The 26,870-nt window shown below is 48.0% G+C and overlaps 1 protein-coding gene and 2 non-coding genes across 5 annotated transcripts in view; 1 reads left to right on the forward strand and 2 right to left on the reverse strand.

The window, feature by feature from the left end:
- LOC123992538 (F-BAR and double SH3 domains protein 2-like) overlaps nucleotides 1–26,870 on the forward strand; it is a 94,787-nt gene that overhangs the window by 10,548 nt on the left and 57,369 nt on the right. For all 3 annotated transcript variants that reach the window (XM_046293741.1, XM_046293743.1, XM_046293744.1), the window contains exon 3: nucleotides 20,197–20,242. In XM_046293741.1, coding sequence (XP_046149697.1) covers nucleotides 20,197–20,242 — 46 coding nt within the window. The remainder of the gene's footprint in view (nucleotides 1–20,196; nucleotides 20,243–26,870) is intronic.
- trnat-agu lies at nucleotides 5,393–5,466 on the reverse strand. Its single transcript has one exon. It is a non-coding gene; the product is annotated as a tRNA-Thr (tRNA).
- On the reverse strand, nucleotides 5,560–5,633 carry trnat-agu. The gene has a single exon. It is a non-coding gene; the product is annotated as a tRNA-Thr (tRNA).

The following is a 26,870-nucleotide window of genomic DNA, read 5'->3' on the forward strand; positions in this document are numbered from 1 at the left end:
TAGCTAGACGGGCATATAGCTAGACGGGCATATAGCTAGACGGGCATATAGCTAGACGGGCATATAGCTAGATGGGCATATAGCTAGACACTCATATAGCTAGACGGGCATATAGCTAGACGGGCATATAGCTAGACGGGCATATAGACACATATACAGTTGAAGTCGGAAGTTTTCATACACTTAGGTTGGAGTCATTAAATCTCATTTTTTCAACCACTCCACAAATTTCTTGTTAACAAACTATAGTTTTGGCAAGTCGGTTAGGACATCTACTTTGTGCATGACACAAGTAATTTTTCCAACAATTGTTTACCGACAGATTATTTCACTTATAATTCACTATATCACAAATCCAGTGGATCAGAAGTTTACAAACACTGTTGACTTCTGCCTTTAAACAGCTTGGAAAATTCCAGAAAATGATGTCATGGCTTTAGAAGCTTCTGATAGGCTGTGGATGTATTTCAAAGCCTACCTTCAAACTCAGTGCCTCTTTGTTTGACATCATGGGAAAATCAAAAGAAATCAGCCAAGATCTCAGAAAAAAATATTGTAGACCTCCACAAGTTTGGTTCATCCTTGGGAGCAATTTTCAAATGCCTGAAGTTACCGTGTTCATCTGTACAAACAATAGTATGCAAGTATAAACACCATGGGATCATGCAGCCGTCATACCGCTCAGGAAGGAGACGCGTTCTGTCTCCTAGAGATGAACGTACTTTGGTGCGAAAAGTGCAAATCAATCCCAGAACAACAGCAAAGGACCTTGTGAAGATGCTGGAGGAAACGGGTACAAAAGTATCTACATCCACAGTAAAACGAGTCCTATGTCGATATAACCTGAAAGGCCGCTCAGCAAGGAAGAAGCCACTGCTCCAAAACCGCCATAAAAAAGCCAGACTACGGTTTGCAACTGCACATGGGGACAAAGATCGTACTTTTTGGAGAAATGTCCTCTAGTCTGTTGAAACAAAAATTTAACTGATTGGCCATAATGATCATCGTTATGTTTGGAGGAAAAAGGGTGAGGCTTGCAAGCCGAAGAATACCATCCCAATGTCTCTCTCGTTCTGTCTCTGTCTCTCTGTCTCTCTCTCTCTAAAGAGAGACAACACTACATAAAGAGACAACATAGCAACACATGACAACACAGAATGGTAGCAACATGACAACAACATGGTAGCAACACAACATGACAACAACATGGCAGCAACACAACATGACAACAACATGGCAGCAGCACAAAATATGGTACAAACATTATTGGGCAAAGGCAACAACACTTAGGGCAAGAAGGTAGAGACAGCAATACATCACACAAAGCAGCCACCACTAACTAGTTAACTGTTTTTGATTATGATTGGTTGATTGTTTTTTATAAGATAAGTGTAATGCTAGCTGGCAATTTACCTCGGCTTCTTACTGCATTCGCGTAACAGGCAGTCTCCTCATGGAGTGCAGCAAGTCAGCACCTCAGGAGTAAATGTCAGTTGGCTTTTCATAGCCGATCATTCAGAGTATCTCTAACACTCCTGCTGTCTCTAGAGTTGAAAACAGCAGGTCAGGGACAGGTAGCACGTCCGGTGAACAGGTCAGGATTCCATAGCCGCAGGCAGAACAGTTGAAACTGGAGCAGCAGCACGGCCAGGTGGACTGGGGACAACAAGGAGTCATCATACCAGGTAGTCCTGAGGCATGGTCCTAGGGCTCAGGTCCTCCTCCGAGAGAGAGAATTAGAGAGAGCATACATCAATTCACACAGGACACCGGATAAGACAGGAGAAGTATAAATAAAGGTCAAATAGAGACCTAGCAGTGTGGTGCCAGGACAACAACCTCTCCCTAAACGTGAATAAGACATATACAGCCAAGTTATCATTACTCATTATTATTTGTTTGACTTTTGTAATGTTTCTCTAGTTTCTTTCTCTCTGCGTTGGGAAGGGCCCGTAAGTAAACCTTTTGTTTATGAATCATGTGACGATTAACATTTGTTTAGAAATGTATTTTATTTACCCTCCAGATTCAGTAGCTTGAAAATCCCATTCTATTTTTGCCCAAACTAAAACTTAACATCATTCATGATTGTTTTTATTTTATATTATACAACAGCTGGGTCTCTGATTTGCTTAAAACTGTTTCCAAGCTGTTATCTATTCCACAAGTAGTTTGAGTTTTGAATTTGTTAAGTATTTTATTTCAGTTACTAAATTGTTCTTTCATGATTAGTTTTCGTATTAGTTTCAGATTTAGTTTACTATAATAACCTTCACACAGTCAGGAATGACAGGAAGAGGTGGGAAAGACCAGAGGATTGTGGGTCATGGTTGATCTCTCTCTGGCCACAGAGATGAAAGGAATGTTTTTGTTTCTTCACGAAGAGAGAGACAGAGGAGGATGTAGGGAGGAGGAGAGGAAGAAAGGGTTGTTTGAAACGAATCTACTTTATTAATGAATTAGTTTATGAATCCAGGCTGCTGAGTACAGTGGGAAGCTCAGATGGGAGGAAGCTAACATGATCACATGCGTTTCTAATTCAGATTTCATTTATCGTCCTCTCTCTTGAGGACATTTAGTTTTCATGCCTTTGTCAAAACACATTACTTATGAACAAACACAGCAAACACGGTCGACAATACAGCCACAGGTCATTAAATAACACAACCACACCTATCAGAAAGCCTGTGAATGCTAGTTATGTGAGCTTGTCTGCAGGATTCAAACTGCCATATTCTGTCCTCGGTGATACATTACATTTACATTTAAGTCATTTAGCAGACGCTCTTATCCAGAGCGACTTACAAATTGGTGCATTCACCTTATGACATCCAGTGGAACAGCCACTTTACAATAGTGCATCTAAATATTTTAAGGGGGGGGGGTGAGAAGGATTACTTTATCCTATCCTAAGTATTCCTTAAAGAGGTGGGGTTTCAGGTGTCTCCGGAAGGTGGTGATTGACTCCGCTGTCCTGGCGTCGTGAGGGAGTTTGTTCCACCATTGGGGAGCCAGAGCAGCGAACAGTTTTGACTGGGCTGAGCGGGAACTGTACTTCCTCAGTGGTAGGGAGACGAGCAGGCCAGAGGTGGATGAACGCAGTGCCCTTATTTGGGTGTAGGGCCTGATCAGAGCCTGGAGGTACTGAGGTGCCGTTCCCCTCACAGCTCCGTAGGCAAGCACCATGGTCTTGTAGCGGATGCGAGCTTCAACTGGAAGCCAGTGGAGAGAGCGGAGGAGCGGGGTGACGTGAGAGAACTTGGGAAGGTTGAACACTAGACGGGCTGCGGCGTTCTGGATGAGTTGTAGGGGTTTAATGGCACAGGCAGGGAGCCCAGCCAACAGCGAGTTGCAGTAATCCAGACGGGAGATGACAAGTGCCTGGATTAGGACCTGCGCCGCTTCCTGTGTGAGGCAGGGTCGTACTCTGCGGATGTTGTAGAGCATGAACCTACAGGAACGTGCCACCGTCTTGATGTTAGTTGAGAACGACAGGGAGTTGTCCAGGATCACGCCAAGGTTCTTAGCGCTCTGGGAGGAGGACACAATGGAGTTGTCAACCGTGATGGCGAGATCATGGAACGGGCAGTCCTTCCCCGGGAGGAAGAGCAGCTCCGTCTTGCCGAAGTTCAGCTTGAGGTGGTGATCCGTCATCCACACTGATATGTCTGCCAGACATGCAGAGATGCGATTCGCCACCTGGTCATCAGAAGGGATACCAGTCAATAGATAATATTTCATATTTAACCAGGTGTAAATGAGCTTTTGGGGATTGTGTGTGTGTGTGTGTGTGTGTGTGTGTGTGTGTGTGTGTGTGTGTGTGTGTGTGTGTGTGTGTGTGTGTGTGTGTGTGTGTGTGTGTGTGTGTGTGTGTGTGTGTGTGTGTGTGTGTGTGTGTGTGTGTGTGTGTGTGTGAGAGATCTGATCATTGGTTGCTTGTTTACCTACAGCAGAGCTAGCCATGGCAGCGTTACCTGAGAGGCAAAGACATGTCCAAAGATCGTGTGTGTGCGTGCATACCACACGTAGACATGTCCAAAGATCGTGTGTGTGCGTGCATACCACACGTAGACATGTCCAAAGATCGTGTGTGTGCATGCATACCACATGTAGGCCTAATTTTTTCCTGTCTCTGTGAGTCAAAGAGAGCTGAGAGAACTAGAGCTTGTGTGTGTGTGTGTGTGTGTGTGTGTGTGTGTGTGTGTGTGTGTGTGTGTGTGTGTGTGTGTGTGTGTGTGTGTGTGTGTGTGTGTGTGTGTGTGTGTGTGTGTGTGTGTGCATATTTGGAGTGTGAACTCCTATGGAGCCTGAAAGCATGTGATATGCTGGAGGGAGGGAAGGAGGAAAGGAATGGAGGGAGAGGAGAAGGTAGGTAGACAAAGGGAGGAAAAGAGGACTGGAGGAGGATAGGGAACAGAGGGGAGGGAGGGAGGGAGAGGGGCAGAAGGTGAGGGAGAGGTGCAGAAAGGTGAGGGAGAGGTGCAGAAAGGTGAGGGAGAGGGGCAGAAAGTTGAGGGAGAGGGGCAGAAAGGTTAGGGAAGTGAGGGGGAGGGGCAGAAAGGTTAGGGAATTGAGGGACAGAAAGATTAAGGAGAGGGGCAGAAAGGTTAGGGAAGGGAGGGAGAGGGTCAGAAAGGTTAGGGAAGTGAGGAAGAGGGGCAGAAAGGTTAGGGAATGGAGGGAGAGGGGCAGAAAGGTAAGGGAATGGAGGGAGAGGGGCAGAAAGGTAAGGGAGAGTGGCAGAAAGGTAAGGGAGAGGGGCAGAAAGGTTAGGGAAGTGAGGAAGAGGGGCAGAAAGGTTAGGGAATGGAGGAAGAGGGGCAGAAAGGTAAGGGAGAGGGGCAGAAAGGTTAGGGAAGTGAGGAAGAGGGGCAGAAAGGTTAGGGAAGTGAGGGAGAGGGGCAGAAAGGTTAGGGAAGGGAGGGAGAGGGGTAGAAAGGTTTGCAGTTTTTGCAGTAAAAAAATTGCAGTTTTTAACAAAAGATGCCCATTTGTCACATTCCTAGTTCATAGGTGCTATGGTTGAGAGCCTTGATCTTTGCTGAAAACACTCCCTGCCATTGTTAAAAAGGCACCACTAAGATTCAAATTCAGAATTTTCTGTTTACTAGACCAACTAAGTGGTGGTTACTTAAGGAACTGCAGATATGTTTTTTCATGGTTCATAATGTGCCATGGATGAGAGTCTTGCTCTTTGCTAAAAACACTCCCTGCCATTATTAGGTGTTTTATTTATAAATTGAAGGCTGTTTCCAGTCCAGACTCAATGGGCACGTCATTAACTGAGATGACCACTGAACAGCAGGACATATCCCAGTTTGTGTCTTTAAACTTTTGGTGGAACATGATCTGTTCTCAAGCCGCTGGTAGAACTACATGCTGATGAGGAAAAAGGCACTGCTGAGATTCGAACTCAGGATCTCCTGTTTACTAGACAGGCGCTTTAACCAACTAAGCCACAGCACCCAATGGTGCCTCTGGGCTTTTGGGAGTGTTTTATTCATGGTGCATGGGTGCGTGCCTTGCTGGGTAATGAAAACACTCCCTGCCGTTGTAAAAAGGCACTGCTGAGATTCGAACTCAGGATCTCCTGTTTACTAGACAGGCGCTTTAACCAACTAAGCCACAGCACCAGGTGTCTGCTCATACTGCTCGGTAGTCTTTTATTAATGGTTCAGAGGTCCCATTGACGAGTGACGCCGTTGTTTGTAAAGCTTAAGTTTAGCATACTCCTCCTGAACAGGGTGTTCAACGTGGAGACATGGGGATTAGTGTGAGCACTTAGAAACTCAAACTAGCCTAAAAACTAGTTTATATTGTTGTTGTTAACGTTTCATTTAATTTTTATCATTTAAAAAAAATAATGTTTTTGTAAAGTTTATTTTTGGTGCTTTAAGATTAAAGTATTGAGCTTTGTCTTTTTTCGGTCGGTTTGAATGTTCCTTTTAAATATGTAGAGGCTTTGAGTTTGTTGTTGTGAAACAGCCTTCCCTCTGTGAACTCACAACCTTCAGATTAGAAGGCTGACGCTCTGCCTACTGCACCGAAGAGGCCTGGCTGCCTACTGCACCGAAGAGGCCTGGCTGCCTACTGCACCGAAGAGGCCTGGCTGCCTACTGCACCGAAGAGGCCTGGCTGCCTACTGCACCGAAGAGGCCTGGCTGCCTACTGCACCCTGGCTGCCTAAGAGGCCTGGCTGCCTACTGCACCGAAGAGGCCTGGCTGCCTACTGCACCGAAGAGGCCTGGCTGCCTACTGCACCGAAGAGGCCTGGCTGCCTACTGAGGCCTGGCTGCCTACTGCACCGAAGAGGCCTGGCTGCCTACTGCACCGAAGAGGCCTGGCTGCCTACTGCACCGAAGAGGCCTGGCTGCCTACTGCACCGAAGAGGCCTGGCTGCCTACTGCACCGAAGAGGCCTGGCTGCCTACTGCTGCCTACTGCGAAGAGGCCTGGCTGCCTACTGCACCGAAGAGGCCTGGCTGCCTAAGAGGGCCTGGCTGCCTACTGCACCGAAGAGGCCTGGCTGCCTACTGCACCGAAGAGGCCTGGCTGCCTACTGCACCGAAGAGGCCTGGCTGCCTACTGCAAGAGGCCTGGCTGCCTAAAGAGGCCTGGCTGCCTACTGCACCGAAGAGGCCTGGCTGCCTGCACCGAAGAGGCCTGGCTGCCTACTGCACCGAAGAGGCCTGGCTGCCTACTGCACCGACTGCACCGAAGAGCCTGGCTGCCTACTGCACCCTGGCTGCCTACTGCAGAGGCCTGGCTGCCTACTGCACCGAAGAGGCCTGGCTGCCTACTGCACCGAAGAGGCCTGGCTGCCTACTGCACCGAAGAGGCCTGGCTGCCTACTGCACCGAAGAGGCCTGGCTGCCTACTGGCACCTGCACCGAAGAGGCCTGGCTGCCTACTGCACCGAAGAGGCCTGGCTGCCTACTGCACCGAAGAGGCCTGGCTGCCTACTGCACCGAAGAGGCCTGGCTGCCTACTGCACCGAAGAGGCCTGGCTGCCTACTGCACCGAAGAGGCCTGGCTGCCTACTGCACCGAAGAGGCCTGGCTGCCTACTGCACCGAAGAGGCCTGGCTGCCTACTGCACCGAAGAGGCCTGGCTGCCTACTGCACCTGGCTGCCTACTGCACCGAAGAGGCCTGGCTGCCTACTGCACCGAAGAGGCCTGGCTGCCTACTGCACCGAAGAGGCCTGGCTTACTGCACCGAAGAGGCCTGGCTGCCTAGCACCGAAGAGGCCTGGCTGCCTACTGCACCGAAGAGGCCTGGCCGCCTACTGCACCGAAGAGGCCTGGTTTCAGATTAGAAGGCTGACAAGCTGCCTACTGCACCGAAGAGGCCTGGCTGCCTACTGCACCGAAGACGCCTGGCTTCAGATTAGAAGGCTGACGCTCTGCCTACTGCACTGAAGAGGCCTGGAGGACATTAAAAGCATGTGTCTGTTTCATGGTGTCTGTTTTTAGGGGTGGAGTTAAACGCTGATCACTGACTGGCTGATGGTATTAGTGGGGCATGCATATACTTCAACCAGAGGCGCTGGTTCAGAGATGTCTATCTATCACTTGTCTATCTATCTGTTGGTATGTCTGTCTGTCTTTGTCTGTAAAGAACGCACACTGGTGCAGTAAGGAGAGAGAGGAGAAAGTGTTTTGTGAAGCAGTCCTTTTCTGGACAGAGAAAGGAGAGTGTGTTTTATAGGGAATGTCTGGTACTGTCTGAACAGTGACAAGGAACCTGTTGCATTAATAGTATTTGATTGAGATAAAAACCCAGAATGTCTATGGCTCAGTTACACACACACACACACACACACACACACACACACACACACACACACACACACACACACACACACACACACACACACACACACACACACACACACACACACACACACACACACACACAGTGAAGAGCTTGATGAAGTCTCATCCTGTCTGGGCTGTATAATTTGTGTTAAAGGGGATTGTGGGTAATTATGCTCTTTAAGTATCACCTTCCTCTCCACTCGCCCCATCCATCTACCCCTCCCTCTGTCTGCAGACACCCCTGAATCCAATCACTGTGTCTGTCTGTCTTTCCGTCCCTCTGTTTGAGACCTGAAACAGGAATTGTGTGTGTGTGTCTTCCAAAATTCCATGAGCTTCACAGCCCTTGTAGTGGTTCAAGTTTAGAGGGGGAAGGGTGGGAGGTTCTGTTATGTCATATTGAGAGTTTGAGGTGGAAACTGAGCTTGCAGCATGACTGTGTTGGTGTAACCTATCCTGGGAAAGTGTGTGTGAAAGAAACTGAGCTTGCAGCATGACTGTGCTGGTTGAACCTATCCTGGGAAAGTGTGTGTGCGCACAAGCTGGCCCAAGGGACCGGACTTGGCTTTCACTGCCCAGAGGAAGAACATCATGTATGGATGTTAGTACAAATGTACACACATAGATAATACACCAAACAGTGTGAAAAAATACATTATATACAGGGCCTTCGAAAAGTATTCAAACCCCATGACTTATTCCACATTTTGTTAAGTTACAGCCTTATTCTAAAATTGACAGGAGTGGTATATCAAGATGCTGATTAAACAGCATGACCATTGTACAGGTTCACCTTGTGCTGGGGATAATAATTGGCCACTCTAAAATGTGCAGGTTTGTCACACAGCACAATGCCACTGTCTCAAGTTTTGAGGGAGCGTGTAATTGGCTTGCAGACTGCAGGAATGTCCTCTAGTGCTGTTGCCAGATAATTTAATTTAAATTTCTCTACCATAAGCCGCCTTTTAAAGAATTTTGCAGTATGTCCAACCGGCCTCACAACCGCAGACCAGGTGTATGGCGTCGTGTGGTTTGCATTGTGAACAGAGTGGGGTTATGGTATGGGCAGGCATAAGCTATAGACAACGAACAGAATTGCATTTTATTGATGGCAATTTGAATGCACAGAGATACCGTGAAGAGATCCTGAGGCCCATTGTCATGCCTTTCATCCACCAACCATCACCCCATGTTTCAGCATGATAATGCACAGCCCCGTGTCGCAAGGATCTGTACACAATTCCTGGAAGCTGTAAATGTCCCAGTTCTTCCATGGCCTACAAACTCAACAGACTACAAACTCAACAGACATGTCACCCATTGAGCAAGTTTTGATGCTCTGGATCGACATGTACGACAGCGTGTTTCAGTTCCCGCCGATATCCAGCAACTCCGCACAGCCATTGAAGAGGAGTGGGACAACATTCCACAGGCCACAATCAACAGCCTGATTTCCATTACAGTGAAAAAAGATATGTAGACTACCAGTCAAATCTGGACACACCGACTCATTCAAAGGTTTTTCTTTATTTGAACTATTTTCTACATTGTAGAATAATAGTGAAGATATCAAAACTATGAAATAATACAAATGGAATCATGTAGTAACCAATAAAGTGTTAAACAAATCTAAATATATTTGAGATTCTTCAAAGTAGCCACCCTTTGCCTTGATGACAGCTTTGCAAACTCTTGGATAGAATGGGCTGAGGGAGGGAGGAAGGGGATGTGAGGGACGAGGGGGAGAGCGAGAGGGACAAACTCTTGGATAGAAAGGGGCTGAGGGAGGGAGGTAGGGGATGTGAGGGACGAGGGGGAGAGCGAGAGGGACAAACTCTTGGATAGAATGGGCTGAGGGAGGGAGGAAGGGGATGTGAGGGACGAGGGGGAGAGCGAGAGGGACAAACTCTTGGATAGAATGGGGCTGAGGGAAGGAGGTAGGGGATGTGAGGGACGAGGGGGAGAGCAAGAGGGACAAACTCTTGGATAGAAAGGGGCTGAGGGAAGGAGTTAGGAGACGAGGGGGAGAGCGAGAGGGACAGAAATTCCTGCCTTGCATAACCATGTGGTTGCCGAGTCCACTCTCTTTCACTCTGCTCTCCTTCCTCCCTTTTATCTCGCTTTCTCCCCCTTCCTTCCTTCCTTCCTTCCTTCCTTCCTTCCTTCCTTCCTTCCTTCCTTCCTTCCTTCCTTCCTTCCTTCCTTGCTTCCTTGCTTCCTTCCCTTTCTTCCTTCCTTTCCTTCCTTCCTTTCTCCCCCCTTCCTTCCTTCCTTCCTTGGCAATGGACCAAACCAACAGAAATCCCCTCCAAAACATTAAATAATAGTAGAATGTACTTCTTCCTGCTTCGCCAGGAACACGACAGCATTGATGTCCACATGGCTTAAAAGAGAACACACACTGCACGTACACATAAAGGATGTTGAGCTGAAAACATTGCTTTCTTGTCCTTTTTTAAAGATTTTCATTGCGTGTTTTTGAAACTTTGATTTAAATAGTTCAGAAGTTCTAATCTGGTGGTGTCTCACTAGGAGGTACTAGGAGGTGTGTTCTAGTCTGGTGGTGTCTCACTCGGAGGTACTAGGAGGTGTGTTCTAGTCTGGTGGTGTCTCACTAGGAGGTACTAGAAGGTGTGTTCTAGTCTGGTGGTGTCTCACTCGGAGGTACTAGGAGGTGTGTTCTAGTCTGGTGGTGTCTCACTCGGAGGTACTAGAAGGTGTGTTCTAGTCTGGTGGTGTCTCACTAGGAGGTACTAGGAGGTGTGTTCTAGTCTGGTGGTGTCTCACTCGGAGGTACTAGGACGTGTGTTCTAGTCTGGTGGTGTCTCACTAGGAGGTACTAGGAGGTGTGTTCTAGTCTGGTGGTGTCTCACTAGGAGGTACTAGGAGGTGTGTTCTAGCCTGGTGGTGTCTCACTAGGAGGTACTAGGAGGTGTGTTCTAGTCTGGTGGTGTCTCACTAGGAGGTACTAGAAGGTGTGTTCTAGTCTGGTGGTGTCTCACTCGGAGGTACTAGGAGGTGTGTTCTAGTCTGGTGGTGTCTCACTAGGAGGTACTAGGAGGTGTGTTCTAGTCTGGTGTCTCACTAGGAGGTACTAGGAGGTGTGTTCTAGTCTGGTGGTGTCTCACTAGGAGGTACTAGGAGGTGTGTTCTAGTCTGGTGTCTCACTAGGAGGTACTAGGACGTGTGTTCTAGTCTGGTGTCTCACTAGGAGGTACTAGGAGGTGTGTTCTAGTCTGGTGGTGTCTCACTAGGAGGTACTAGGAGGTGTGTTCTAGTCTGGTGTCTCACTAGGAGGTACTAGGAGGTGTGTTCTAGTCTGGTGGTGTCTCACTAGGAGGTACTAGGAGGTGTGTTCTAGTCTGGTGGTGTCTCACTAGGAGGTGTGTTCTAGTCTGGTGGTGTCTCACTAGGAGGTACTAGGAGGTGTGTTCTAGTCTGGTGGTGTCTCACTAGGAGGTACTAGGAGGTGTGTTCTAGTCTGGTGGTGTCTCACTAGGAGGTACTAGGAGATGTGTTCTAGTCTGGTGTCTCACTAGGAGGTACTAGGAGGTGTGTTCTAGTCTGGTGTCTCACTAGGAGGTACTAGGAGGTGTGTTCTAGTCTGGTGTCTCACTAGGAGGTACTAGGAGGTGTGTTCTAGTCTGGTGGTGTCTCACTAGGAGGTACTAGGAGGTGTGTTCTAGTCTGGTGGTGTCTCACTAGGAGGTACTAGGAGGTGTGTTCTAGTCTGGTGGTGTCTCACTAGGAGGTACTAGGAGGTGTGTTCTAGTCTGGTGGTGTCTCACTAGGAGGTACTAGGAGGTGTGTTCTAGTCTGGTGGTGTCTCACTAGGAGGTACTAGGAGGTGTGTTCTAGTCTGGTGGTGTCTCACTAGGAGGTACTAGGAGGTGTGTTCTAGTCTGGTGGTGTCTCACTAGGAGGTACTAGGAGGTGTGTTCTAGTCTGGTGGTGTCTCACTAGGAGGTACTAGGAGGTGTGTTCTAGTCTGGTGGTGTCTCACTAGGAGGTACTAGGAGGTGTGTTCTAGTCTGGTGGTGTGTCTCTGGTGGTGTCTCACTAGGAGGTACTAGGAGGTGTGTTCTAGTCTGGTGGTGTCTCACTAGGAGGTACTAGGAGGTGTGTTCTAGTCTGGTGGTGTCTCACTAGGAGGTACTAGGAGGTGTGTTCTAGTCTGGTGGTGTCTCACTAGGAGGTACTAGGAGGTGTGTTCTAGTCTGGTGGTGTCTCACTAGGAGGTACTAGGAGGTGTGTTCTAGTCTGGTGTGTCTCACTAGGAGGTACTAGGAGGTGTGTTCTAGTCTGGTGGTGTCTCACTAGGAGGTACTAGGAGGTGTGTTCTAGTCTGGTGGTGTCTCACTAGGAGGTACTAGGAGGTGTGTTCTAGTCTGGTGGTGTCTCACTAGGAGGTACTAGGAGGTGTGTTCTAGTCTGGTGGTGTCTCACTAGGAGGTACTAGGAGGTGTGTTCTAGTCTGGTGGTGTCTCACTAGGAGGTACTAGGAGGTGTGTTCTAGTCTGGTACTAGGAGGTGTGTTCTCACTAGGAGGTACTAGGAGGTGTGTTCTAGTCTGGTGTCTCACTAGGAGGTACTAGGAGATGTGTGTCTGGTGGTGTCTCACTAGGAGGTACTAGGAGGTGTGTTCTAGTCTGGTGGTGTCTCACTAGGAGGTACTAGGAGGTACTAGGAGGTGTGTTCTAGTCTGGTGGTGTCTCACTAGGAGGTACTAGGAGATTTGTTCTAGTCTGGTGTCTCACTAGGAGGTACTAGGAGGTGTGTTCTAGTCTGGTGGTGTCTCACTAGGAGGTACTAGGAGGTGTGTTCTAGTCTGGTGGTGTCTCACTAGGAGGTACTAGGAGGTGTGTTCTAGTCTGGTGGTGTCTCACTAGGAGGTACTAGGAGGTCTGTGTGTCTCACTAGGAGGTACTAGGAGGTGTGTTCTAGTCTGGTGGTGTCTCACTAGGAGGTACTAGGAGGTGTGTTCTAGTCTGGTGGTGTCTCACTAGGAGGTACTAGGAGGTGTGTTCTAGTCTGGTGGTGTCTCACTAGGAGGTACTAGGAGGTGTGTTCTAGTCTGGTGTCTCACTAGGAGGTACTAGGAGGTGTGTTCTAGTCTGGTGGTGTCTCACTAGGAGGTACTAGGAGGTGTGTTCTAGTCTGGTGGTGTCTCACTAGGAGGTACTAGGAGGTGTGTTCTAGTCTGGTGGTGTCTCACTAGGAGGTACTAGGAGGTGTGTTCTAGTCTGGTGGTGTCTCACTAGGAGGTACTAGGAGGTGTGTTCTAGTCTGGTGGTGTCTCACTAGGAGGTACTAGGAGGTGTGTGGTCTCACTAGTACTGGAGGTGTGTTCTAGTCTCTCACTAGGAGGTACTAGGAGGTGTGTTCTAGTCTGGTGGTGTCTCACTAGGAGGTACTAGGAGGTGTGTTCTAGGCTGGTGTCTCACTAGGAGGTACTAGGAGGTGTGTTCTAGTCTGGTGGTGTCTCACTAGGAGGTACTAGGAGGTGTGTTCTAGTCTGGTGGTGTCTCACTCGGAGGTACTAGGAGGTGTGTTCTAGGCTGGTGGTGTCTCACTAGGAGGTACTAGGAGGTGTGTTCTAGGCTGGTGGTGTCTCACTAGGAGGTACTAGGAGGTGTGTTCTAGTCTGGTGGTGTCTCACTAGGAGGTACTAGGAGGTGTGTTCTAGTCTGGTGGTGTCTCACTAGGAGGTACTAGGAGGTGTGTTCTAGTCTGGTGGTGTCTCACTAGGAGGTACTAGGAGGTGTGTTCTAGTCTGGTGGTGTCTCACTAGGAGGTACTAGGAGGTGTGTTCTAGTCTGGTGGTGTCTCACTAGGAGGTACTAGGAGGTGTGTTCTAGGCTGGTATCTCACTAGGAGGTACTAGGAGGTGTGTTCTAGTCTGGTGGTGTCTCACTAGGAGGTACTAGGAGGTGTGTTCTAGTCTGGTGGTGTCTCACTAGGAGGTACTAGGAGGTGTGTTCTAGTCTGGTGGTGTCTCACTAGGAGGTACTAGGAGGTGTGTTCTAGTCTGGTGTCTCACTAGGAGGTACTAGGAGGTGTGTTCTAGTCTGGTGTCTCACTAGGAGGTACTAGGAGGTGTGTTCTAGTCTGGTGGTGTCTCACTAGGAGGTACTAGGAGATTTGTTCTAGTCTGGTGTCTCACTAGGAGGTACTAGGAGGTGTGTTCTAGTCTGGTGTCTCACTAGGAGGTACTAGGAGGTGTGTTCTAGTCTGGTGTCTCACTAGGAGGTACTAGGAGGTGTGTTCTAGTCTGGTGGTGTCTCACTAGGAGGTACTAGGAGGTGTGTTCTAGTCTGGTGGTGTCTCACTAGGAGGTACTAGGAGGTGTGTTCTAGTCTGGTGGTGTCTCACTAGGAGGTACTAGGAGGTGTGTTCTAGTCTGGTGGTGTCTCACTAGGAGGTACTAGGAGGTGTGTTCTAGTCTGGTGGTGTCTCACTAGGAGGTACTAGGAGGTGTGTTCTAGTCTGGTGGTGTCTCACTAGGAGGTACTAGGAGGTGTGTTCTAGTCTGGTGGTGTCTCACTAGGAGGTACTAGGAGGTGTGTTCTAGTCTGGTGGTGTCTCACTAGGAGGTACTAGGAGGTGTGTTCTAGTCTGGTGGTGTCTCACTAGGAGGTACTAGGAGGTGTGTTCTAGTCTGGTGGTGTCTCACTAGGAGGTACTAGGAGGTGTGTTCTAGTCTGGTGGTGTCTCACTAGGAGGTACTAGGAGGTACTACTAGGAGGTACTGGAGGTGTGTCTAGTCTGGTGGTGTCTCACTAGGAGGTACTAGGAGGTGTGTTCTAGTCTGGTGTCTCACTAGGAGGTACTAGGAGGTGTGTTCTAGTCTGGTGGTGTCTCACTAGGAGGTACTAGGAGATGTGTTCTAGTCTGGTGGTGTCTCACTGGTGGTGTCTCACTAGGAGGTACTAGGAGGTGTGTTCTAGTCTGGTGGTGTCTCACTAGGAGGTACTAGGAGATTTGTTCTAGTCTGGTGTCTCACTAGGAGGTACTAGGAGGTGTGTTCTAGTCTGGTGTCTCACTAGGAGGTACTAGGAGGTGTGTTCTAGTCTGGTGTCTCACTAGGAGGTACTAGGAGGTGTGTTCTACTACTAGGAGGTACTAGGAGGTGTGTTCTAGTCTGGTGGTGTCTCACTAGGAGGTACTAGGAGATTTGTTCTAGTCTGGTGTCTCACTAGGAGGTACTAGGAGGTGTGTTCTAGTCTGGTGGTGTCTCACTAGGAGGTACTAGGAGATGTGTTCTAGTCTGGTGGTGTCTCACTAGGAGGTACTAGGAGGTGTGTTCTAGTCTGGTGGTGTCTCACTAGGAGGTACTAGGAGGTGTGTTCTAGTCTGGTGGTGTCTCACTAGGAGGTACTAGGAGGTGTGTTCTAGTCTGGTGGTGTCTCACTAGGAGGTACTAGGAGGTGTGTTCTAGTCTGGTGGTGTCTCACTAGGAGGTACTAGGAGGTGTGTTCTAGTCTGGTGGTGTCTCACTAGGAGGTACTAGGAGGTGTGTTCTAGTCTGGTGGTGTCTCACTAGGAGGTACTAGGAGGTGTGGTCTAGTCTGGTGGTGTCTCACTAGGAGGTACTAGGAGGTGTGTTCTAGTCTGGTGGTGTCTCACTAGGAGGTACTAGGAGGTGTGTTCTAGTCTGGTGGTGTCTCACTAGGAGGTACTAGGAGGTGTGGTCTAGTCTGGTGGTGTCTCACTAGGAGGTACTAGGAGGTGTGTTCTAGTCTGGTGGTGTCTCACTAGGAGGTACTAGGAGGTGTGTTCTAGTCTGGTGGTGTCTCACTAGGAGGTACTAGGAGGTGTGTTCTAGTCTGGTGTCTCACTAGGAGGTACTAGGAGGTACTAGGAGGTGTTTCTAGTCTGGTGGTGTCTCACTAGGAGGTACTAGGAGATGTGTTCTAGTCTGGTGGTGTCTCACTAGGAGGTACTAGGAGGTGTGTTCTAGTCTGGTGGTGTCTCACTAGGAGGTACTAGGAGGTGTGTTCTAGTCTGGTGTCTCACTAGGAGGTACTAGGAGGTGTGTTCTAGTCTGGTGGTGTCTCACTAGGAGGTACTAGGAGGTGTGTTCTAGTCTGGTGGTGTCTCACTAGGAGGTACTAGGAGGTGTGTTCTAGTCTGGTGGTGTCTCACTAGGAGGTACTAGGAGATGTGTTCTAGTCTGGTGGTGTCTCACTAGGAGGTACTAGGAGGTGTTCTAGTCTGGTGGTGTCTCACTAGGAGGTACTAGGAGATGTGTTCTAGTCTGGTGGTGTCTCACTAGGAGGTACTAGGAGGTGTGTTCTAGTCTGGTGGTGTCTCACTAGGAGGTACTAGGAGGTGTGTTCTAGTCTGGTGGTGTCTCACTAGGAGGTACTAGGAGGTGTGTTCTAGTCTGGTGGTGTCTCACTAGGAGGTACTAGGAGGTGTGTTCTAGTCTGGTGGTGTCTCACTAGGAGGTACTAGGAGGTGTGTTCTAGTCTGGTGGTGTCTCACTAGGAGGTACTAGGAGGTGTGTTCTAGTCTGGTGGTGTCTCACTAGGAGGTACTAGGAGGTGTGTTCTAGTCTGGTGGTGTCTCACTAGGAGGTACTAGGAGGTGTGTTCTAGTCTGGTGGTGTCTCACTAGGAGGTACTAGGAGGTGTGTTCTAGTCTGGTGGTGTCTCACTAGGAGGTACTAGGAGGTGTGTTCTAGTCTGGTGGTGTCTCACTAGGAGGTACTAGGAGGTGTGTTCTAGTCTGGTGGTGTCTCACTAGGAGGTACTAGGAGGTGTGTTCTAGTCTGGTGGTGTCTCACTAGGAGGTACTAGGAGGTGTGTTCTAGTGGTGTCTCACTAGGAGGTACTAGGAGGTGTGTTCTAGTCTGGTGGTGTCTCACTAGGAGGTACTAGGAGGTGTGTTCTAGTCTGGTGGTGTCTCACTAGGAGGTACTAGGAGGTGTGTTCTAGTCTGGTGGTGTCTCACTAGGAGGACTAGGAGGTGTGTTCTAGTCTGGTGGTGTCTCACTAGGAGGTACTAGGAGGTGTGTTCTAGTCTGGTGGTGTCTCACTAGGAGGTACTAGGAGGTGTGTTCTAGTCTGGTGTCTCACTAGGAGGTACTAGGAGGTGTGTTCTAGTCTGGTGGTGTCTCACTAGGAGGTACTAGGAGATTTGTTCTAGTCTGGTGTCTCACTAGGAGGTACTAGGAGGTGTGTTCTAGTCTGGTGGTGTCTCACTAGGAGGTACTAGGAGATGTGTTCTAGTCTGGTGTCTCTCACTAGGAGGTACTAGGAGGTGTGTTCTAGGGTGTCTCACTAGGAGGTACTAGGAGGTGTGTTCTAGTCTGGTGGTGTCTCACTAGGAGGTACTAGGAGGTGTGTTCTAGTCTGGTGGTGTCTCACTAGGAGGTACTAGGAGGTGTGTTCTAGTCTGGTGGTGTCTCACTAGGAGGTACTAGGAGGTGTGTTCTAGTCTGGTGGTGTCTCACTAGGAGGTACTAGGAGGTGTGTTCTAGTCTGGTGGTGTCTCACTAGGAGGTACTAGGAGGTGTGTTCTAGTCTGGTGGTGTCTCACTAGGAGGTACTAGGAGGTGTGTTCTAGTCTGGTGGTGTCTCACTAGGAGGTACTAGGAGGTGTGTTCTAGTCTGGTGGTGTCTCACTAGGAGGTACTAGGAGGTGTGTTCTAGTCTGGTGGTGTCTCACTAGGAGGTACTAGGAGGTGTGTTCTAGTCTGGTGGTGTCTCACTAGGAGGTACTAGGAGGTGTGTTCTAGTCTGGTGGTGTCTCACTAGGAGGTACTAGGAGGTGTGTTCTAGTCTGGTGGTGTCTCACTAGGAGGTACTAGGAGGTGTGTTCTAGTCTGGTGGTGTCTCACTAGGAGGTACTAGGAGGTGTGTTCTAGTCTGGTGGTGTCTCACTAGGAGGTACTAGGAGGTGTGTTCTAGTCTGGTGGTGTCTCACTAGGAGGTACTAGGAGGTGTGTTCTAGTCTGGTGGTGTCTCACTAGGAGGTACTAGGAGGTGTGTTCTAGTCTGGTGGTGTCTCACTAGGAGGTACTAGGAGAGTGTTCTAGTCTGGTGGTGTCTCACTAGGAGGTACTAGGAGTCTGGTGTGTTCTAGTCTGGTGGTGTCTCACTAGGAGGTACTAGGAGGTGTGTTCTAGGCTGGTGGTGTCTCACTAGGAGGTACTAGGAGGTGTGTTCTAGTCTGGTGGTGTCTCACTAGGAGGTACTAGGAGGTGTGTTCTAGTCTGGTGGTGTCTCACTAGGAGGTACTAGGAGGTGTGTTCTAGTCTGGTGGTGTCTCACTAGGAGGTACTAGGAGGTGTGTTCTAGTCTGGTGGTGTCTCACTAGGAGGTACTAGGAGGTGTGTTCTAGTCTGGTGGTGTCTCACTAGGAGGTACTAGGAGGTGTGTTCTAGGCTGGTGTCTCACTAGGAGGTACTAGGAGGTGTGTTCTAGTCTGGTGGTGTCTCACTAGGAGGTACTAGGAGGTGTGTTCTAGTCTGGTGGTGTCTCACTCGGAGGTACTAGGAGGTGTGGTCTAGTCTGGTGGTGTCTCACTAGGAGGTACTAGGAGGTGTGTTCTAGTCTGGTGTCTCACTAGGAGGTACTAGGAGGTGTGTTCTAGTCTGGTGTCTCACTAGGAGGTACTAGGAGGTGTGTTCTAGTCTGGTGGTGTCTCACTAGGAGGTACTAGGAGGTGTGTTCTAGTCTGGTGGTGTCTCACTAGGAGGTACTAGGAGGTGTGTTCTAGTCTGGTGGTGTCTCACTAGGAGGTACTAGGAGGTGTGTTCTAGTCTGGTGGTGTCTCACTAGGAGGTACTAGGAGGTGTGTTCTAGTCTGGTGGTGTCTCACTAGGAGGTACTAGGAGGTGTGTTCTAGTCTGGTGGTGTCTCACTAGGAGGTACTAGGAGGTGTGTTCTAGTCTGGTGGTGTCTCACTAGGAGGTACTAGGAGGTGTGTTCTAGTCTGGTGGTGTCTCACTAGGAGGTACTAGGAGGTGTGTTCTAGTCTGGTGGTGTCTCACTAGGAGGTACTAGGAGGTGTGGTCTAGTCTGGTGGTGTCTCACTAGGAGGTACTAGGAGGTGTGTTCTAGTCTGGTGGTGTCTCACTAGGAGGTACTAGGAGGTGTGTTCTAGTCTGGTGGTGTCTCACTAGGAGGTACTAGGAGATGTGTTCTAGTCTGGTGGTGTCTCACTAGGAGGTACTAGGAGGTGTGTTCTAGTCTGGTGGTGTCTCACTAGGAGGTACTAGGAGGTGTGGTCTAGTCTGGTGGTGTCTCACTAGGAGGTACTAGGAGGTGTGTTCTAGTCTGGTGGTGTCTCACTCGGAGGTACTAGGAGGTGTGGTCTAGTCTGGTGGTGTCTCACTAGTCTGGTGTGTTCTAGTCTGGTGTCTCACTAGGAGGTACTAGGAGGTGTGTTCTAGTCTGGTGGTGTCTCACTAGGAGGTACTAGGAGGTGTGTTCTAGTCTGGTGGTGTCTCACTAGGAGGTACTAGGAGGTGTGTTCTAGTCTGGTGGTGTCTCACTAGGAGGTACTAGGAGGTGTGGTCTAGTCTGGTGGTGTCTCACTAGGAGGTACTAGGAGGTGTGTTCTAGTCTGGTGTCTCACTAGGAGGTACTAGGAGGTGTGTTCTAGTCTGGTGGTGTCTCACTAGGAGGTACTAGGAGATGTGTTCTAGTCTGGTGGTGTCTCACTAGGAGGTACTAGGAGGTGTGTTCTAGTCTGGTGGTGTCTCACTAGGAGGTACTAGGAGGTGTGGTCTAGTCTGGTGGTGTCTCACTAGGAGGTACTAGGAGGTGTGTTCTAGTCTGGTGTCTCACTAGGAGGTACTAGGAGGTGTGTTCTAGTCTGGTGGTGTCTCACTAGGAGGTACTAGGAGATGTGTTCTAGTCTGGTGGTGTCTCACTAGGAGGTACTAGGAGATGTGTTCTAGTCTAGGTGACTACTGTCACACTACGTCATCTGCAGCACAATGATTGATCTCTTTTTGTCGATCAACTGTAATCTCTCTCCCTCTCCTCTACTCTTCTCTCCTCTTTTCTTATCTTCTCTTCTCTCTCTTTCTCCTCTCTTTATATATTCTGTTCCTCGCTCTATTCTCTCTCTCCCCTCTATTCAATTTAATGTCTTTATTGTCATGGGAAACATATGTTAACATTGACAAAGCAAGTGAAGTAGATAATAAACAAAAGTGAAATACAATAAAAATGAACAGTAAACATTACAATCACAGATGTTCCAAAATAATAAAGACATAGCAAATGTCGTAGGTCTATATACATTTGTAACAATGTTCAAATAGTTAAAGTACTATTCTCTCTCTCCTCTCTATCTTCTCGTCTCGCTCTATTCTGTTTCTCCTATCTTATCCTATTTCTCCTATCTTTGTCTCTCTCTCTAGGGCATACAGTCTGAAGAAGGGCCAGTTGGAGAGGGACTATGTCCAGGTAAGAGCCTGTGTAGTACAACCTGAGGATCTTTCTCCTCTGCCAGGAGTCAGAGAACCATGTCCTTGGAGCAGAGGCCTCTAGCCAGGCTGGCCCTAAACTCTCTGTCTGTCCCTGGAGCAGAGGCTTCTAGCCAGGCTGGTCTTTAACTCTCTGTCTGTCCCTGGAGCAGAGGCTTCTAGCCACGCTGGCCCTAAACTCTCTGTCTGTCCCTGGAGCAGAGGCTTCTAGCCAGGCTGGCACTAAACTCTCTGTCTGTCCCTGGAGCAGAGGCTTCTAGCCACGCTGGCCCTAAACTCTCTGTCTGTCCCTGGAGCAGAGGCCTCTAGCCAGGCTGGCCCTAAACTCTCTGTCTGTCCCTGGAGCAGGGGCGTCTAGCCAGGCTGGCCCTAAACTATCAATATCTGTCCCTAGGAGTAGTGGAGAGGCTTCTAGCCTGGCTGGTCCTTAACTATCAATATCTGTCCCCAGGAGTAGTGGAGGGGCTTCTAGCCTGGCTGGCCCTTAACTATCAATATCTGTCCCTAGGAGTAGTGGAGGGGCTTCTAGCCTGGCTGGCCCTTAACTATCAATATCTGTCCCTAGGAGTAGTGGAGGGGCTTCTAGCCTGGCTGGTCCTTAACTATCAATATCTGTCCCCAGGAGTAGTGGAGGGGCTTCTAGCCTGGCTGGTCCTTAACTATCAATATCTGTCCCTAGGAGTAGTGGAGGGGTTTCTATCCTGGCTGGCCCTTAACTATCAATATCTGTCCCTAGGAGTAGTGGAGGCGCTTCTAGCCTGGCTGGTCCTCAGTATCTTCTATCAGACTTGGCATGATGCTGAGCATAAGCTCACTACACACACATACTTGAGCAACTGCAGCACACGTGTGTACATATTGGGCATGCCTTCACACACTTGAGGACACTACTACACATGCACTCTCTCTCCTCTCTCTGAGCAGCTGTCCACGCAAATAAACATTTGTTTTCTGGTGTCATCGGCTTCAGCCCGCTGAACACAGAAGAGAGAGACTGGGAGGGAGAGCGAGTCAGATACATACAATCAATACCGGCTTGTTTGTATGTATGAGAGAGAGAAAGAGCCCCTTTGAATTGAAAGAGAGAGTGTGTGTAGAATCTGTCTTCTTGTGACTTCTGGCTGCACTCTTTTATTCAGTCACATTATCAACAGTCTTTTCTCTCTTTCTCTCCCTCACTCCTGCAAGCTGGGTTGCCTAGCAACAATCCCCCTGGAACAATCCCCCCTCGGTTAATGGATTTTCTCTTGATTGTAAAAGTCTTGGTGTGTGTGTGTGTGTGTGTGTGTCAGACTACTGGCTAGTGGCTTTCCTCTCTGTTTGGTCATTACATTAAAGGTATAGTTGGGGATTTTTATGTCTCTACATGCAGGTTGAAGGATGTTGCTAGCTAGCTCTAGCACAATTGCTAAGATACCCATAGACTTCCAGTCATTGTGCTAACAATAGTTAGCATTTGCTCATGAAACTACCTCTAACGTCCTTCTTACTGGACACAGATACATAACAATGATGTCCACAAGTTCATCTGACTCTGGTGAAGTATATGAAGGGCTTCATTGCCAAAATCCCAAACTATCCCTTTTAAAGACCATAAATGAATATCCCTTTTAACCTTTAGCGTGTAGGGGGCAGTATTTTCGTTTTTGGCTGTAAAAAAAACGTACCAATGTGAAACTGCCTGTTTCTCACTCCCAGAAACTAGAATATGCATATAATTGTCAGATTAGGATAGAAAACACTCTAAAGTTTCCAAAACTGTAAAAATATTGTCTGTGAGTATAACAGAACTGATATTGCAGGCGAAAGCCTGAGGAAAATCCAATCAGGAAGTGCCTCTTATTTAGAATCCTCTCTGTTCCTATGCATGCCTATCCTCCATTTAAAGGGATATCAACCAGATTCCTTTTTCTATGGCTTCCCTAAGGTGTCAACAGTCTTTAGACATAGTTTCAGGCTTTTTTGTTTTTTAAATGAGCGTGAAAGATCACATTGCGTAAGTGGATAGGTGGGGGCTCTCAGTGAGTTTTTGAGCTACAGAGTAAAGCGGCCATTGTTCCATCCGGTGTTATTGAAAAACCTACACACTCAGTTGATATATTATCGAATATATATTTTTAAAACAACATGAGGATTGATTATAAAAAACGTTTGACATGTTTCTGTGGACATTATGGAAACTATTTGGAATTTCCGTCTGCGTTGTCGTGACCGCTCTTTCCTGTGGATTTCTGAACATAATGCGACAAAACAAACAGAGGTATTTTGGGTATAAAAATAATCTTTATGGAACAAAAGGAACATTTGTTGTGTAACTGGGAGTCTCGTGAGTGAAAACATCTGAAGATCATCAAAGGTAAACTATTTTTTTGATTGCTTTTCTGATTTTCGTGACCTAGCTACTTAATGCTAAGTGTACATAATGTTATTCTATGCTATCGATAAACTTACACAAACGCTTGGATTGCTTTCGCTGTAAAGCATCATTTCTAAATCTGAGATGACAGGTGGATTAACAAAAGGCTAAGCTGTTTTCCTATATTGCACTTGTGATTTCATGAATATGAATATTTTTTTGTAATATTATTTGACTGTTGCGCTATGCTATTCAGTGGTTGCTGATAACAATTATCCTGCTACCGGGATGGGTAGCATCAACAAGTTAAAGACAACAAATGAATATCCCTTTTCAAGACAATAAAAGAATATCCCTTTTCAAGACAATAAATGAATATCCTAATGAATGGCTGGATGGAGCAATTGATATTTACTCCAAATGATTGTTGTGAGCCTGCAAGTCTCTTTCTCTCTTTCTCTCTCTATTCAATAGATTGGCATGACGTAACAATGTAAATATTGTAAAAGTGTACTTTGGAGATTAAGTGATACATTTACAGTATTAAAATAATAATAATCAAAATTGTCAATGGGACAATCAGTAACAACATTTTTTTAGCCGCGTTGTACTGTCGATTTAGGGCCAGATAGCACTGCATTTTACTTTGTGCTTGTGTTTCCCAATAGGTCATGTAATTTTGTTCTGACTGTGTTGTAAGTTGGTTTATGCTGATTGATTGGATGTTCTGGTCCTGAGGTTTTAGTATGTCAGTAGAACAGGTTTATGAACTCAGCCCCAGAACCAACTGGAAGAGGGGCCACTCTCTCTCTCTCTCTCTCTCTCTTTATCTGTCACTCCTGCTCTCTCTCTCTCTCTCTCTCTCTCTCTCTCTCTCTCTCTCTCTCTCTCTCTCTCTCTCTCTCTCTCTCTCTCTCTCTCTCTCTCTCTCTCTCTCTCTCTCTCTCTCTCTCTCTCTCTCTCTCTCTCTCTCTCTCTCTCTCTCTCTCTCTCTCTCTCTCTCTCTCTCTCTCTCTCTCTCTCTCTCTCTCTCTCTCTCTCTCTCTCTCTCTCTCTCTCTCTATTTCAATTCAAGGGGCTTTATTGGCATGAGAAACACATGTTGCCAAAGCAAATTAAATAGATAATAAATTCAAGTGAAATAATCAATCAAAAATGAACAGTGAACATTACATTCACAAGTTATAAAATAATAAAGACATGTTATATGCCTATATACAGTGTTGTAACGATGTGCAAATAGTTAAAGTACACAGGGGAATATAAATCAACATAAATATGGGTTGGATTTACAATGGTGTTTGTTCTTCACTGGTTGACCTTTTCTTGTGGCAACAGGTCACACATATTGCTGCTGTGATGTCACACTGTGGTATTTCACCCAGTAGATATGGGAGTTTATCAAAATTGGGTTTGTTTTTTAAAATTCTTTGTGGATCTGTGTAATCTGAGGGAAATATGTGTCTCTAACATGCTCATACATTTGGTAGGAGGTTAGGAATTGCAGCTCAGATTCTACCTCATTTTGTGGGCAGTGTGCACCAAGCCTGCCTACGGCATACCTGGCTCTCAATAGCAAGGCCATACTCACTGAGTCTGTACATAGTAGAAGCTTTCCTTAAGTTTGGGTCAGTCACAGTAGTCAGGTATTCTGCCACTGTGTACTCTCTGTTTAGGGCCAAATAGCATTCCAGTTTGCTCTGTTTTTTGGTAAATTGTCTGTCTGTCTGTCTGTCTGTCTGTCTGTCTGTCTGTCTGTCTGTCTGTCTGTCTGTCTGTCTCTGTCTGTCTCTGTCTGTCTCTGTCTGTCTCTGTCTGTCTCTGTCTGTCTGTCTGTCTGTCTCTGTCTGTCTGTCTGTCTGCCTGCCTGCCTGCCTGCCTGCCTGCCTGCCTGCCTGTCTGTCTGTCTGTCTGCTGTCTGTCCTGTCTGCCTGCCTGCCTGCCTGCCTGTCTGTCTGTCTGTCTGTCTGTCTGTCTGCCTGTCCTGTCTGTCTGTCTGTCTGTCTGTCTGTCTGCCTGCCTGTCTGCCTGTCTGCCTGTCTGTCTGTCTGTCTGTCTGTCTGTCTGTCTGTCTGTGCCGTCCGCCCGTCCGTCCGTCCGTCCGTCCCGGTGTGTGCTGCCAGTGTGTGCTGCCAGTGTGTGCTGCCAGAGTAACTAGATGAGCTCATGTTTGTGTGTGTGTGTTTGTCTGAGCTCATGTTTGTGTGTGTGTGTGTTTGTCTGAGCTCATGCAGTATTGTGATGTCATTCTCAGACAAACTTTTATCAAAATGCCTGATTGGCTCTGAGTCTTTGGTAAAGGGCCAGTGGGTAAGCAGAGTGGAGTTTCCCAGAGCAACTACTGCTGTGTGAGAGGGGAGGGGGAGGGAGGGAGTGTTTCCCTTTCTTTTGATTTATATCAGACATGCTCCTCCCCCTGTAGTGAAGGACCTCTAATTAGTAGCTGTCAATCAAAGCCTCCCCACACTGTGTGTGTGTCAATGGCTTGGTATACTGGGTGGGTGGATATGACAGGCCTTCCGGTGTCATTTCTCCTGATTCCACTCCTCCAGCACACATACCTGGAATAGTTCTGTGGTAGGGTCAGACTGGACTGGGCTGGAATAGTTCTGTGGTAGGGTCAGACTGGACTGGAATACTTCTGTGGTAGGGTCAGACTGGACTGGGCTGGAATAGTTCTGTGGTAGGGTCAGACTGGACTGGGCTGGAATAGTTCTGTGGTAGGGTCAGACTGGACCGGGCTGGAATAGTTCTGTGGTAGGGTCAGACTGGACTGGAATAGTTCTGTGGTAGGGTCAGACTGGACTAGAATAGTTCTGTGGTAGGGTCAGACTGGACTGGAATAGTTCTGTGGTAGGGTCAGACTGGACTGGAATAGTTCTGTGGTAGGGTCAGACTGGACTAGAATAGTTCTGTGGTAGGGTCAGACTGGACTGGACTGGAATAGTTCTGTGGTAGGGTCAGACTGGACTGGAATAGTTCTGTGGTAGGGTCAGACTGGACTGGAATAGTTCTGTGGTAGGGTCAGACTGGACTGGAATAGTTCTGTGGTAGGGTCAGACTGGACTTCTTCTCACATTGTCTGCCACCTGTTAAACAATCTACAACAAGCCCAAGGTCTCTCCCCTCCCTGGGTGGGGGCAGAATGTCCTGTAAGGAACACAGTGTTCCAGCCGGTCTGACGATAGCTCCATTAGTTTCTAACAAGGAACAGAAAGTGCTTGTTCAAATCCTTGACTAAAACTACACACATCAGATTTAGTGTTACGATTCTAATAAGATTCATACATTCATACAGTGACAGGGTAGTATTCTGTTTAGTTATAATTCTTCTTTAAATATATACATCATTTAGTCATTATTCATAAAAATCGCATAACAGTTAGACTGGACTGGAATAGTTCTGTGGTAGGGTCAGACTGGACTGGAATAGTTCTGTAGTCGGGTCAGACTGGACTGGAATAGTTCTGTGGTAGGGTCAGACTGGACTGGAATAGTTCTGTGGTAGGGTCAGACTGGACTGGAATAGTTCTGGGGTAGGGTCAGACTGGACTGGACTGGAATAGTTCTGTGGTAGGGTCAGACTGGACTGGAATAGTTCTGTGGTAGGGTCAGACTGGAATAGTTCTGTGGTAGGGTCAGACTGGACTGGAATAGTTCTGTGGTAGGGTCAGACTGGACTGGACTGGAATAGTTCTGTGGTAGGGTCAGACTGGACTGGAATAGTTCTGTGGTAGGGTCAGACTGGAATAGTTCTGTGGTAGGGTCAGACTGGAATAGTTCTGTGGTAGGGTCAGACTGGACTGGACTGGAATAGTTCTGTGGTAGGGTCAGACTGGACTGGACTGGAATAGTTCTGTGGTAGGGTCAGACTGGAATAGTTCTGTGGTAGGGTCAGACTGGAATAGTTCTGTGGTAGGGTCAGACTGGAATAGTTCTGTGGTAGGGTCAGACTGGACTGGACTGGAATAGTTCTGTGGTAGGGTCAGACTGGAATCGAATAGTTCTGTGGTAGGGTCAGACTGGACTGGAATAGTTCTGTGGTAGGGTCAGACTGGACTGGAATAGTTCTGTGGTAGGGTCAGACTGGAATAGTTCTGTGGTAGGGTCAGACTGGACTAGAATAGTTCTGTGGTAGGGTCAGACTGGACTGGAATAGTTCTGTGGTAGGGTCAGACTGGAGTAGTTCTGTGGTAGGGTCAGACTGGACTGGAATAGTTCTGTGGTAGGGTCAGACTGGACTGGAATAGTT

The sequence above is a fragment of the Oncorhynchus gorbuscha genome, linkage group LG13, assembly GCF_021184085.1.
Source record: "Oncorhynchus gorbuscha isolate QuinsamMale2020 ecotype Even-year linkage group LG13, OgorEven_v1.0, whole genome shotgun sequence".
NCBI classification, from domain to species: domain Eukaryota; kingdom Metazoa; phylum Chordata; class Actinopteri; order Salmoniformes; family Salmonidae; genus Oncorhynchus; species Oncorhynchus gorbuscha.